This window comes from Pelecanus crispus, chromosome 2, assembly GCF_030463565.1.
Source record: "Pelecanus crispus isolate bPelCri1 chromosome 2, bPelCri1.pri, whole genome shotgun sequence".
Taxonomy (NCBI): Eukaryota; Metazoa; Chordata; class Aves; order Pelecaniformes; family Pelecanidae; genus Pelecanus; species Pelecanus crispus.
The window spans coordinates 65,146,892-65,162,514 of record NC_134644.1 but is presented as its reverse complement, the minus strand read 5'-3'; the positions used below and the strand labels follow the sequence as shown (position 1 = coordinate 65,162,514).

General features: G+C 40.9%; 1 protein-coding gene across 4 annotated transcripts in view; it reads right to left on the bottom strand.

Moving 5' to 3' along the window:
* The window catches only part of LOC104027594 (solute carrier family 12 member 7-like), a 71,715-nt gene extending 56,336 nt beyond the window's left edge, over nt 1–15,379 (bottom strand). For 3 of the 4 annotated variants that reach the window (XM_075706550.1, XM_075706547.1, XM_075706551.1), the window contains exon 1: nt 15,259–15,379. In XM_075706550.1, the coding sequence (XP_075562665.1) occupies nt 15,259–15,379 (121 nt within the window). Of the gene's footprint in view, nt 1–15,233 lie in introns of all 4 variants that reach the window. The other variant, XM_075706549.1, reaches the window with a different exon arrangement.
* Nucleotides 15,380–15,623: the final 244 nt, after the last annotated feature.

Below are 15,623 nucleotides of genomic sequence, written 5' to 3'. Positions count from 1 at the left end.
ATTAGAAAACCAGAACAAAAAAAAAAGACAGGATTTACACTTTTCACAAATGCTGTAAATATCACCTCTGGTGCATCAAGTAGAATAGAGCAAACAGAATAAACTATTTCAGTTGCTTCCATTGAGGTAACATGGAATATAAAATTGGTACTTTGTTCCACTACTAAGCCTCAAACCATTTACAGTTTTATGTTTTAACCCTATTCCCTTGAATTCTGTGAGGAATCTTAAAGACAACCAAGTCATAGAATCATTTAGGTTGGAAAAGACCCTTAAGATCAGAGTCCAGCCATTAACCTAACACTGCCAAGTCCACCACCAAACCATGTCCCTAAGCACCACATCTACACATCTTATACATACTGCCATGGATGGTGACCCAACCCACTTTCCTGGGCAGCCTGTGCCAATGCTTGACAAGCAAATCACCTTTCCCTCAGGCTTCTTTGAAATGGCATCACCTCAAACTCTTCCCAGGTGTGGAGGTGAGTGAAAACATACAATAAAAATGTTAACTTCCAATGTAGTTCTGGACATTCTCCTACGAGGCCAGGCTGAGAGAGTTGGGGTTGTTCAGCCTGGAAAAGAGAAGGCTGTGAGGAGACCTTATTGTGACCTTCCAGTACTTAAAGAGGGCCTACAGGAAGGATGGGGAGAATCTTTTTAGCCAGGCCTGCTGTGACAGAACAAGCAATAACGGATTTAAACTAAAGAAGAATAGATTTAGACTAGACATAAGAAAGAAATTTTTTACAATGAGGGTGGTCAAGCACTGGAACAGGTTGCCCAGAGAGGTAGTGGAGGCCCCATCCCTGGAAACGTTCAAGGTCAAGTTGGACAGGGCTCTGAGCAGCCTGATCTAGTTAAAGCTGTCCCTGCTCACTGCAGGGGGGTTGGGCTAGATGACCTCTAAAGGTCCCTTCCAACCCAAAGCATTCTATGATTCTATGACTCCTCTAAACTGCACGTCTTCTGGAATCTAGTTAAAGCTTCTGCAATTAAAGCACTCCAAAAATCTATACTTACTGTTCCTTGATTTCTGGAAGTAATTCAGGTTTGAGGGTTGTCCTGGTTTCGGCTAGGATAGAGTTAATTTTCTTCCTAGTAGCAGGCATAGTGCTGTTTTTTGGATTTAGTATGAGAAGAATGTTGATAACACACTGATGGTTTAGTTGTTGCGAAGTACTGCTTATGCTAGTCAAGGACTTTTCAGCTTCCCATGCTCTGCCAGGTACACAAGAAACTGGGAGGGGGCACAGACAGAATAGTTGATCCAAACTGACCAAAGGGCTATTCCATACCATATGACATCATGCTCAGTATATAAACTGGGGGGAGTTGGCCAGGGGTCAGCAATCGCTGCTCAGGGACTTGGCTGGGTATCGGTCAGCAGGTGGTGAGCAATTGCATTGTGCATCACTTGCTTTGTATATTATTACTATCATTATTATATTGTTATTATCATCATTACTATTTTACTTTATTTCAATTAAACTGTTCTTATCTCAACCCAGGAGTTCTCTCACTCTTACTCCTCCATCCCACTGGGGCAGGGGGAGTGAGTGAGCAGCTGCGTGGTGCTTAGTTGCTGGCTGGGGTTAAACCACGACAAGAGGTTTACAGGCAAAAATCTTAAATCTGGACGAAATACTGAGCCAGTATTTCATCTTCGACCACCACTGGTATTAAAAGATCCATAACAAAGGCAAAATAAAACAAAAACAAAAAAACTTCTATAGGCTTGATTATACTATAATGTTTTCTCTGCCTTAGGATACACACAAAAAACCCCACTTGTTGATGTGACACTCCATTCTACCCAACATAAGGTGATCAAAGCCTAAGCTCTAGAAATAAATCCGTCCCCTCACCTCAAATATATACTTTTAAATTATTACTATTTTTAATCTGCTATGGAATGTTCACATACCATAGCACAACTCTGTGCTTACTGATGGACCAGTAGACAAACTAAAGCCGTAACTAGGGAAAGGTTCTGCCTGTCTAGTATTTTCTGTGTTGACAGGACATGTAAAAATTCCTACTCTTGATTTCTACAAATACTCAAGCACTGTGATAGGTGTAGCTATATTTACATGGAAATTAGCTGCAACAAATTACATTTTCTTTTCTACATGAGATATACAGCTGCAAGCAGAGAAGGTAGGACACGTCTCAAGTTAATAGGAGGTAATATCCAGAGTGTTCATGCAGATGGTCACAATGGGGACTCCTATACACTCCAGCCCCCCAATTGCCGATGCAGTGTAACTCACACAAGTTATCACAAACCATCCCAGAGTTACACTGTCCTCAAGTTTAGAACTGCCAACACTATCAGATGATTTCTCATTAACATTTCCACACACCAAACAAAGCTTGCATCAGAAATGTGTCTACATATCACAATTCAAAGTGTTGGTCAGAGGCAAAATACAGCACTTTGTTCAAATTCATACTCCTCAGAAGTTTCAGAGCAGTCATCCTCACAAACATTGACAAGTAGAATACTTTAAGGTATACTGCCAGTTAAACATTTCTAAGCTGATCCAAACTTGTCCAATTTATACAATGTAAGACAGAACCCAACAGTATAGCTTAAACAGGCAGAAGCCATCTTTGCCACCAAAGAGGTGGCCCTCTCATTCCCCTCATGCTTACTACTCACCCATTTGTGTCCCTGTATGACACTGTTCCTCACACAGAACTATTTATTATAAATGCAACAGTGGTGCATGCTTAATGCTGAGTTGGGAGAGAGCTGGTTTGCTTTTGTTTTTATTCTTGCTGCTACTTGTAATCCAGATGAGTTTGTGCTTGTGCTGTCACTAGACACACCATCAGTGTAAGCAAAACCATTTCCTTAGCATTGATGCCAATATTACTAAATCATAGAACTACAGTGGTTGGTTTCCCTCCCACCCACCCCAACCCCAGATCAAAAGAGTATGAAAAAAATGTGTGACAGGTGTCTTGTCTTAGGGAAAGTGGCAGAGCAGGGCTCGGGGTAGAAGGAAAAAATGATAATTTAAGTCATCCTAAATTTGCACTAGGATGCCTGTTCAAGAGATTAGGTGGTCTAATACTTTTGTCCTTAATCTTATTTCCTGTCTTTCCACAGGTTGCAGAATTTCATTTCTGCATTAGGTCCTATAACTTTGAAAAAACATACTAAGATTTAACCAGTGTATCTCTTGATGTTTTCAGAACTAAAATAAGAAAAAAAGCCTATAAAATTTATCTTTATAAAGATTAAGCTTTTTTAATTACTGGGAAAATCTCAAACAAATTCTTATTTCTATTTAAATTTGGCTCTTTTCAAACTTCTAGCTGTAACATCCTAGTACACCTTCCAAATTTAACCACTCACACTTAGTATTTTCTATATGTGAAGGTAACTATACTTACGAAATCATCTCAAGCTTCCTTTTGAAAAACTGAAACAGTTAAGTTCATAAAACATTTTCTTAACCTTTAATCATTTTCGTGGCAACGTTCCCTCAAATTTAAGTTATGCAAAAAAAAATTTTCAAACTTTAAAAATCAAATACAGCCTTCTAAAACCAGTCTTAATCATGCTATTTACAGCAGTATAATCATCACCTCCAGTCCAAGGATCAGGCTAGCCCTCTTTACCACAGTATTAAACCAAGCTCATGCTATTCTATTCCAGTTTGACCCCTAAATCCTTTCCAGACTCACTGCTTCCGCGCTGTCCCACCCTATGTCTGTCATTGTTCACATTCAAGAAATGTTCCTATTTGCCTTTGTGTTCAAATACATTTTGTCCAAAAAAATCAAGCATCTATGTCTCCTGTCACGCTGTAAGAGTTTACAATCTACCTGAAAAATAAAAGCAGATCCTTTTTAGATGGCAAAAAATACAGGTGGTGTTCAAAGAAGTGAGAATGGCCTAACACTTTTGAACCACATGGTCTCAAATAAGATAGCTTGGCTATGATAAAATATAGCTGCTCTCTGTACATGCAAAAACTAAGAAGTTTTGCTTCCCACTAGAAATTTCTAACTTTATATGCTGCTGCCTGAAACAGAACGCAGTAGAAGAATAATACTTCACAGAAAAGTCCTAACCTTTCATCATTTCCAAAGGGCAACTCTTAATCACAGTGGCTGTACCTTGAAGTAGGTTCCAGTTATCCAGATGCAGGTGAAAAGTAACAGTTTTTAATAAAAATGATGGTAACATTTTCATTAAGTTAGTATTGGTCACATTAAGAACGAAACCACCACAAACTGAGAATATGAAGATAAGATCCTGTTTGCACAAGGGTAAACAAGCATTTACTGTTAATGTAAAGAAAGCTGCCTGTGACAAAAACTGTAATTCTATCTTCTCTATCATGCATATTTACTTCCTATATGTCCAAATTTTTGATTGGCAGGCAACTAAAGAGCACTTAATCTTAAAAATTTAATTCCATACCATTCCTAATGAAAAAATATATAGCAGTATTCTTTAAAGCTCCAACATAAACTCAAGTTTTCAAAAGCCACTACCTTGCTTTAATTCAAATTATGAAAAGGCATCAATAACCTTGTTTGGTTAACCTTCATCTTGCCTCTGAATTTTTGGATCAGATGGGTTTAAGAATTCAGTGCAATCTACTTCAAAGCTGCAGGTTATCAGGTTTTTTTAGTGAAGAAATGTCTAAATATATTTACTATATCACCAATTTCTTGCATTATTTTTATCAATGACTAGAACTATTTATGTAAGTTATCTTGAAAAGCAGAACAAGGTATAATTAAGCTCCTTGTAAACCCCTTTACGTAATGGAGGACTCGAATACTGCATCCATCACATTATCAACATTACTAAACTTTAGTTTTTCTTTACTTAGACTACTATTACAATCAAGTACAGCCTACTTCTAATGAAAACACACTGCAAAAGCTCTTTATAAACTCTTTATAATATAGCTGAAAGTACAGAACCTGCTATTTCACTAAGAGAGTCATTAGAAGCATGGTATTGTCTTTTGAAAGAGACTCACTTCGATTTGGCCCACTTTCTTCATAATCTTGTTCACTCATGATTAAAGAAAATCAAGTCATTCCCCTCCGCTGATTCTTCATGTATCAAGAACTGAAACAGGAAACTGACAGTTGCTTCCTCCCAGCTTTGTGTAAGACCTCAAATCCTGTTTCTTACTAGTATTGGATTAATCCTGAAACAAGTCATTAAGGCTGCATGCAGTGTGAAGCATGCACATGACACATCCAAAGTACATGACAGTCAGCTTAATTCTCTTTAGAGAGTTCTGTGGAGGATTTCTGTCAGCAATAAACACCATGCTTAGTGATATGGGCAGTATCAAGTTACTAAAACATCCTACATCTTTACCTAATAAAATACATTTGAAGTTCTTTTTCCATCAAATACATTCACTTTAAAACTTCCACTGAGTAGTACTGACCAATTCCAAAGATCTATCTAATATTAAAAAAGCCAATTTTATGCATCAAGTACATATTAGCAGATCTTAATTGTTAACCATAAGTATAGGTGCTAAACATTGATTTTATGTAGAAAGAGCTTGCATTAGTTGTACTTGAGATGTAGCAGATTATAAAAAACCACTTTAAAATATAATTCTAGTAACTTTGCAAGCACTCTTTACAAAAAGAAGTATTTTGAAATTATGAAAGGGGTCCTCTTTAAGACTGCCTGCATGATGTGTTCATTCTCTTTCAAATTAGATATATCACTGTTTTCTAGTTTATGCATTAATCTAATTAACACATTCTATACCAGCCTTAACTTCATACAAACTGTTTCAATTCTATTAAATGGATGTTATTGCTTAGAAACACTAGTTCCTGCAGTCAAATCTTTGAATCACATCCAAAATCTACTTTTCTCTGTGATCCTAACACCTATGCCAGAAGCATGGTCAACTGTGGAAAGGCTGAAAGGGTTGAAGGCTCCTTCCAAGTCCATTTCCCAAAGTTCCTCCTTCCTAGAACCAGCTCTGGTGTTTACTAGGCCCCTAAAAGAGCTGCTTTAACTCACCGATGCTGCAAAAAGCCTGCCTCCTGTACCTCCCCATTTGATTTTTAAATTTTTTTTCCAGGGACTGCTTCTTGTTTCTCACTAGCAAAATAAAGCGGCTTGTGCAAGTCCTCAGCAGATGTTCCACAAAGCAAGAAAGGCCAGCAGAGGGATACAGATAGGACTGGTCACTAATCAATGGCAGCAAACTATTAGTTTTTTTTATCTTTATGTCCTGGTAAGTTTCTATCAGTTCTACAGGTAACAAAGCGAAGTCCTGACATATTTTCTAGCATGTTCTGAACCTTCCTTTCTGAAGCCAGAATGAAAATACATAAGCTTCCCATCCTTCAAGATTGGAATTAATCTGCTAAAAGGTTTTATTCTCTTCAAAAAGTAAGTGCATAGGAAGATGCTTTAATTTTAAAAAGTTTCAAACTTGTGTGCCCCTTGTCAGTAGGCAAGAAACAGAACAAGTTTTTCATCTCTTCTTCCAGAAAAATAGAGGATTTGTTTTTCCTCAGAAGAGACGCAAGAGTTGTTTTAAAACAACAAAAAGAAAAATCAATTTTTGCAAAGCAGTTACCACTCAACATCTCACCTCCCAAAGGCTCCCAGAATGACTTCCTAAACAGGTTGAATGTGTTTATTTTCTGTTGCTGTGAGTTAGCTAAAGGGTACAGATAATTCAGGTACCTAAGTAAGAATGCTAGCTGTTGAAATCAGGAAGCAGATAATAAACACTGTCCAACTGACACAGACATTATTAAGCCATGCTTTCCTATAGCTGTGATTCAAGAGCAAAGTTATTCAGGGACCATCTTTAAGTTTGTATACTGCTAACTGCTCATTAATCCATTTCTGAAGATTACTGTCAGACCATTAGAAATAAGTAGGTAACGCTTTTGAAGCCCTGAAACTCAAGGATGGCAATTTTGAGGGTTGAGAAGCTGCCAAAGAAACTGTTATACCTCTTGTAAAGCAGGGTCAGGGCAGCATAGCAAGAACCTAGTGTTGCACAATCTAGTGCATCAAAACTTTGTCCAATTTTGCAACTACTTGAAAATTTGCATATGAAATCAGAGAGACTGCAGTTTTCATAGACTTCATGTGGTTAGTTGACCTTGGCTAGCCACCAGGTGCTCACCAAGCAACTCTATCACTCCCCTTCCTCAACAGGACGGGGGAGAAAATAACATTGAAAAGCTTGTGGGTTGAGAAAAGGACAGGGAGATCACTTGGCAATTACCATTATGGGGAAAAAGGACTTGACAAAATTAATTTAAGTTATCATCAATTAATAAGAAAGTAGGATAATGGGAAATAAGAACAAATCTAGAAACACCTTCCCCCCACCCCTCCCTTCACAGGCTCAACTTCACTCCCAACTTCTCTACCTCCTCCCCCCAGGCAGCACAGCGGGTCAGGGAATGGGGGTTGCAGTCAGTTCATAACGTGTCGTCCCTGCCGCTCCTTCCTCCTCATGCTCTTCCTCTGCTCCAGCGTGGGGTCCCACCCATGGGAGACAGTCCTTCATGACCTCCTCCAATGTGGGTCCTTCCTATGGGCTGCAGTTCTTCACAAACTGCTCCAGCAGGGGTCCTTTCTGTGGGGTCACCAGTCCTTCAGGAACAGCCTGCTCCAGCATGGGTCTCCTCATGGGGTCACAGGTCCTGCCAGAAAACCTGCTCCAGCATGGACTCCTCTCCACAGGCAACAGTTCCTGACAGGAGCCTGCTTCAGTGCAGGCTCTCCACAGGTCACAGCTTCCTTCAGGGCACATCCACCTGCTCTGGCATGGGGTCCTCCATGAGCTGCAGGGTGGATATCTGCTCCATGGGCTGCAGGGCACAACTTGCATCCCCTGGTCTTCACCACAAGCTGCAGTAGAATCTCTGCTCTGGCACCTGGAGTACATCCTCCTTCACTGACCTTGGTGTCTGCATAGTTGTGTCTCTCACATTCTCACTTCTCTCTCCCAGCTGCTGTTGCAGAGCTTCCCCCCGCCGCTCCCAACCTTTTCTTACCAGCATCACCAATGGGCTCAGCTTTGGCCAGTGGTGAGTCCATCTTGGAGCTCGTTCTGTCTGACATGGGGGCAGCTTCTGGCATCTTCTCACAGAAGCCACCCCTGCAGCTCCCTCCCTACCAAAACTTTGCCACATAAACCAAATTAACTTCACTATGTATTTTTCTTTCAGCAGGAAAGGAAAGAATGTTCACAACCACTGCCAAGAGTGATGACACCACCTCCACTGAATCTGTCTTTGCTGTCACCACTGTGTCAAAGGTGTAGAGAGCAAAGGAAAACATATTCCAAACCTGAAGTACTCTTATTAGCCTGGGATAGGGGAAGGTAAATAGAAACCTGACAGGATAAGCTACACTATTAGCAGAATAAAATTCTGCTAGCTACTGTCTGGACAGTTCACAAAGCCATGGCATAAAAATAATTGCAGTTATACAAATTATAGTGTGTACCAGAAATGATCCTTGTTCAACTGGTACATCAAATCAAGTAGGAAAAGAAATACTATCTGATTATGCAAAAAATACCACATAAGCCACATAAAAGGATTGTGTAGAAAAAAAAATTGGTATGAGAATCCATTTAAATTGTTAGGAGAATTAATTTAAATGAAGCAACACATTTTTGTTATGGGGGGAAACCTTGAGCTTTAATATTTCTACTCAGATTCAGAAAATAAGTCCCCTGTGATAACATTCTGTAGTTCATTAGTCTAGAGAACAAATAAAAATAGCGCTAATTGTTTCATTCCCCATGCTTTACTATCTATTTTTATGTAAAGCAACAACATAGTTCAAAGACGCAGCAAAAATTAATCAGGTCTGTGCTGCCAAAAGGGGTGGTCTTCTGTGTTGGGGTGGTGGTGGAACAACACTGTTCTGCAATGAGCTGATTCAAGAAAATAAAGCCTCTTACAACAACTTTTTAAAAACAACTGGCTTTCTGTCATAGCTAGTTTCCTGCCGATTTGGCTCCCTAAACCAGTTCACAAGCAGTAGCACTGGAGAAAATAGAAATACTTCTTTTCCCCAGCAGCAGCTATCAAGATCTGCAATGCAGCAGCAAACTAAATCCCTTACCAAAGGCAGCCTTTACAAAGCTTACCTGTGAGCTTTTAACACAATAAGAGTCATCTTATAAATTGAAGATAACAAAACATTACAAGCAAAGTTCTGTTATGAAAAACAGTTACATCAGAAGACCTTTACTCACCATATTCTGATGGCTGCAAAAGCATTATCACCAAAAGAAAAATCAACAGTAAGAGATGAAAAATCTCAATAGTAATATTTTCATTACAAGATCACAGAAGTTAAAATTATGAAGGTTGATATCACTATATTTGATGTTACTGTCTCCTGGAATATTTAAAGTTGTTTTATGACTCAAATTATTTATATTTAGCTCTTAGGCAATAAGAGCAGTAGAGAACGTTAGCATCTCATTCACATGAAATTAACACAGTGGAATAAAAATAACAATTTGCTGTCTATTTCAAGCATTAAGGTCCTCTCCTTCACAAAAAAGGTCAAAACTGCAACAGTCTAAAAGAAATGTTTAAACAGTTACAAAATGTGAAGCGATGACTTAGCGCACAGTGAAGTTATTTAAGTTATTATCCTTAACCCTGCCTCCTTTATTTGCCCCCATTTCCCTTGGAGCTATCAATAGCTAACAGAAACACTTATATTCACAATGATGCATGTAGCTATATTAAACCATGAAAGGATCAATTAGAGCACCTCAGCAGAGCTGGACATAAATCAGGAGTTGACCTGGACAGCCAATGCCCCTCAGAGCAAAGAAAAACCCTGTGTGTAACTGCCATGCTTGTGATCAAATGTCAGGTATGCGTTTATCTGCAACAGGAATAATATTTTCTATTCCAACATTGTATTATACAAGATGACATTGGGGTGGCAGGGGAGGACGACCAATGTGGCTTCTGTAAAGAGAGATTCTGTCTCACATGCCTAAAAGAGTTCTTTGAAAGAATCAATAAGCACATGGAAAATGGAAACCTGATTTATAGAGTCTGCTAAGATCTCCAAAAGACGTTTGATTAAGTCCTTCTCTGAACATACTTAAGGAAATAAAGCAGCCATAGAATAAAAGAGAAGATATTAGATAAGCCATAGGTAAATAACTGAGTAAGAAAATAGAATACAAATATGGTCTACTCTTAGAGATGGTCATTGAAGTTCTGCTGGGACACATGCAGTTCCACAGGTTAATAAAAAACAGCAACAAAAATAAAAAACATGAGGTGACCAGAGATGTGACAGTTTGAAACTATTTCAAGTAATTTAGGATAGTCAATGTATAGACCAACTGTGAAAAGCTGCAGATCGCCAAGACTAAATGAATGTTAAACCAACAGGCAAAATTCAATGTAGAAATTTAAGAGCAGATATATATATCTACACAAAGTAAAACAATCCTCAACCAGTTAGTCTCCAGCTGATCATTACCTCTCATGAATTAGATGCTTTGGTTATGATCATTTCATAAAAACAGCAGTTCAATAATAGCTTTTCAAACCACAGCCTGAAGATCAGGAAGGGAAAAAAAAGTCCATGTTAGACAAAGCGGGGTGGGGGCAGGGGGGAAGACAGAAGACTTTGTTCACAACTTGATTATCATGCACAATACTGGAATTCCCCCCGTTTCAAAATAAAGAGAAGTGGAAAAAGTTAGGAGAAAGACAGAAAGTAGAGTCATAAGTATGGAATAGCTTCCATGTAAAGATGACCATATAAGTGTCTTCAGTTTGGAAAAAAGGTGATAGGGTTAAGATGGGACAAGGTTTATAAAAATCTTGAGTGATCTGGAGAGGGACCTGACAAGCATTAGCATGATTTGATGCCTTTAATCTGATGACTGCATCAGAAGATGAACAAACAAGAGGTAATTTACCTTTGAGCAGCAGATCTTACTGCCACAGTTTCTGAGGTGCCAAAAACATACCTGACTGCCTAAGAGAATGGAAGAGAAATTTGCTGAGTGTATGTAGAATACAAACAAATTTAGAACTTAATCTAAAAACCTACCTCACCAAAAAAAATGAGAAACAAATCCAGTTTCATAGAAGGCTCATCTTTTTCCAGCCCACAAGTTGTTGAAGCCTGGTAGAGCATATGGAAAACCATCATATTTGCCAACCCACGCTCCCATGCATATCCTTAAACCTGAGCCTTTAGCCAGTACTGGAAATGCTGTGCACACTACTGGCTAGGCACATGAACAGGGCAGATAGAGATAACTAACCTGTGGAGATTAAAAAAAAAAAAGTGAAGACATCAGTCTGCATTTTTTCAGGGTACAGAAAACTGGACAAACTGCAATGGGATGAAGGGGAACATATAATACTGTATTTTTCTGTACAGTAAGTTCTGACCTATAGACTGGTTCTGTGTTTGACCAGAAGCAGACTGAAAATATACTAGACATCTCAGTGAGATTAACCTGTCTTCCCTCCATTGCATATATATATACACACCTGCCTCAACTATTTCCTGGTTTTCCAGGAATTAGCATTTTACAGAAATTCACAGCACCCGCACTTCATTAATTACGTGATGACTTCTTGGTACATGACCAGGTTTGTCATTGATATTCCTTGTATTTGAGGGTATTCAGTTTAAGAAGATTTTGTAGGAGTTAGTTCTCATTTTGGTTTCTAAATAAGATACTGCTGTGGTTAGGTAAATAATACTATGGGATGCTAAAAATACTAGTTATGCTTTGAAACACCTGACATGCAGAGCTGCTAATGAAATAGAGATTTGAACAACTTTTTGTAAAGTTTTGACAGGTTTATCTAATAGACAGTCACTACCAATATGTGTGAAGAAAACAAACAAAAAACCCAACACAAATCAAAGCCAGAATTTCTCATAAAACTTCATCTATTACTGCCTACAACAGACTCCTGTTTCCTCCTCTTCTTCAACCAGTTACTATTTCCTGACTACCCTTCCCTTGTAGTGTATTATATACACATTAAAAGACACAGGCACACACTTCTGCAAAGGCACATATGCTTTCTGCTGCTTCGCGTATATTTGAGTCAACAGGCTCTCTCAACTGCATTGTTCAATCCAAGCATTAACTTCTGCTCCGCCTCTTTACTCTTCCCAAGCACTACTTTGGCCACTGCTATAATCCAGACAAACAGCCACTCACTCAAGTCTTCCCCTCCTCCACACATGTGAGGGTGTCGCATAATCAGAAAATACAAGGCTACAGAATTTCAGATGATTACGAAGGAGTGAAGAGCATAGAGTAAGAACATACCAGCTTACTCCATTATTACATAGATGAGTACAGATAAGAATGTGTGAAAGGGGGTAAATGCATAGAATAATTGACAAGTGCCTTGCTAATAAGATACCAGAACTACTTTACTAATAGCTAAACAGCATACAGCCTGCTTCCCTCCAAAAACCAGTGTTGTGGGTTTGGTGGAGGTTTTTTGTTTGTTTTTTTAAACAAGGTACTAATGCAGTCAAGGAAATTCCAGAAGAACTACTTGGTTTTTAAGCCAGATAATTCAATCAAAACTGATAAAATTCTAGATTCCTGAACAATTGGAACAAAATTATATGCTGAGCTGTACAGGCTAAGGGTGAGCCAAAGGGTAAGTTCCCATTCTCCCTCTTATTTTTACTTCCATCTCTGCTCTCAGCTTTACCCGCCTCCCACCTTGACACAACTCTAGCCATTCTCGGACTTTTTGCAGCACTCGCTCACCTCAACTCCAAAACAGGGGAAGCATGTTTTTCCCTCTGCAGGAGTTTCGCTTTCTGCCAGTTTAGCACGTTGAACCAGCCCAGTGAAATGTTTGATGAGAACCAAGGTCAAGTGCAGGAAAAAGGAAGGGAAGCCAGGGACGTGGAAGAGGGCAGGGAAGGAAATGTTTTACTCCCTACCTTTTTCTCAAGGAAGGAGCAGGGAGAAAGGCAAGCACTCCTTCTCTGAGCAGCAGGCTTTCAGATGGGCTTCACTACAACAGCCTTTAGGTGTACTAATATTATAGAATTCTTTAAAGGTTTCAGAAGAATTGAGTCAAGGAGAATTATTTGATTATATGGCATTAACTTCACAATTTTATGCATTACAGGTTTACATACCACAAACATCCATATAATACCCGAGGCAACATTAAGTATGCCATTCAATTCCCAAACCTGTCTCAGAGTATAGCATTTAATCTCTTAATGAAGTCAGAGCTCTCTGACTATACCTTGTTTACAAGTCAAAGCCTTCTCTTTTCAGTGTTTCCCTCTCTAATCCCTGTTTTACAGGCACATTAACAGGAAAGTCATACATAAATCCATCTGCTCAAGTGATACAGATCCAGAACAGTAGATAATTTAAACATATTTTGCAAGTGTAACTGCTAGCCCACACAAATTCTACTTAATTGCATGAAGAATTGGGTTTTTTTAATCACAACCCTAAAGGTTAGAAATAACCCTAAAGGTTAGAAATAAACCACTACAAGAATGCCAGTCCCACTCTTCTCCTCACCCTCCCAAAATTTCCAAATGTTCCAAGCCTTCCAGATGCTTCATATATACATGCATAGTCTAATGACTTCTGTCTGACTATGCCTGTATGTATGTTCATTATTTTGAAATACCATCTGACCAAACACCACACTCCATGCCTTTCTGACTAACTCTTCTACCGTATGGATAACTGCCCAAACAGATCAATGCTGTACTATTGTCATCCATCCAGTACAGGAAACAAACAGTTGCCACAGTTTATACTATTTCGGTTTTTCTGTTCCATTTAGTTTGGAGAAAAAAAGTGGCAGTTATTAGCACACTTGCTCATCACTTGAATATACCAAAGGAAATGCAACTACATGTAGTATATATCTTTTACAGGTAGGTAGAGGGGAGAAACTTCTGGGAGAAAACAACCCAACTTTGTCAGCTTGGTGTTTTACTGGATCATCTTCCTAAAGAATCTTTATGCAAAAAGAAATTAAAATAATGTAAGTATACTAAGTTTGTCAAATAACTGATTTCATCTCCTTACATTCACATGCCATATCACATGTTATTAGCCTTATTTGTCTGCGATCTATACCACAAAAAGGAGAAGCCACCATTACGAGGAATTGCCTTTTACAAAAACCCAACTTTTCACCTGCGATCATCTAACAGGGAAAAAAAAAAAAAAAGAAGCCATTAAGAATGGGTATTGATTGTAGCACACTGTCCAAAATAATGTGCAAGATCCAGCTAGCTCTCATAGTGCTAGCAGTGATTCAAGCACCATACTTGGTATTGTTGCTGGAACACACTTCAGAAAGAGGAAGTGTTAAGGGCTTCTGAGAAGAAAAAAAAAAAAAAAAAAAAAAAAAAAGAGTTATTGCTTCCCTAGCAGTGCCTTATCATCCGAGCGAGAAAAGCACTCATTTCCCCACCACCGCTTGTAGACAAATACTCATCCCGCTGCAGAAGAGGCTGCCCTGACCAGACACTCACTCACCATGCCTGAGCTCCACCTCAGGCTTGAATCTGCTCCCCCAGGCGGCTTCAGGGGCAAGGCCTAAGCAGGAGGCAAGGCTCCTAACACCACCCCATCAGGTAGCAAACACCTACTTAACCCAAGACATGGTCGCTGGTGCAAAAGGACATGGCTGGACAAACACCTGGAGTAAGCCAGGTTAAGACTGTGCTCTTCCTCACAGTCTGAATCTTCCCTCCCACCTCTCTCTCTAGCGAGCTCCAGCAGGACTTGGCTTTTAAACAGAACTTTTACGACTGCCAGTCTGCCAGCGGCACTGGCTACTCCCGCTCCCCCCCGCAAGCGGAGGCAGACTGACCGCCCCACGCCGCCGCCCCAGCCGGGCACCGCGCCTGCCTCCGGGCTGCTCCGCTCCCCCGCGCCGGAGCCGCCCGGGTGCACTTCCTCCTTTCGGCCAGCGGCGACGGCTTATGGAAACAAAGAGAAACAAGCTCTCAGCCACCCCAGGCGCCGAACTTTCGCCCTCTCCCGAGGCGCACTTCTCCACCTGGACAGGTATCCGCGGCACCGCCCGCTGCGGAGAGGCGATGTGGCCTCTCCACGTGCTACAGGGGCCCTCCGGCGGCGAGCCGGCCCGCCCCACGCGGCAGCCCCCCTCCCCCGCACACAAAGCGCCGGCGCTGTCCTCAGGCGCTGCCCCCCAGCATCTCCCCGCTCCCCCCTCTCTCACCAGAGCCCCGGTCCCTCTCGTCGTCTTCTTCCTCCTCCTCCTGCCGCTGCCCATCCCGTTCCACCGGCCCCCGCTCCTGGCCCTGCGCCTCCACCGGCACCACCGTGAAGCTGGTCGGCATGGCGCAGACGGCCCCAGGACCCGCTGGCGCCTCCTCCCAGGGCAGCGGGCAGGGTAAGCCCGGCACTGCCGCCTCCCTCACGTGAGAGCCATTTCCTCACGCAGCAGGGGGCGGTGGCCGGCACCGCGCCACTGCCCCTGCCCCCGCCCCCTCACTGCCTGACTGACGGCTCTGCGGCCGCAGCTCCGAAGTGAGAGGCAGGGGGCCGGGGGGGGGCAGGCGGCGGCCTCCTCGGGGGAGGAGG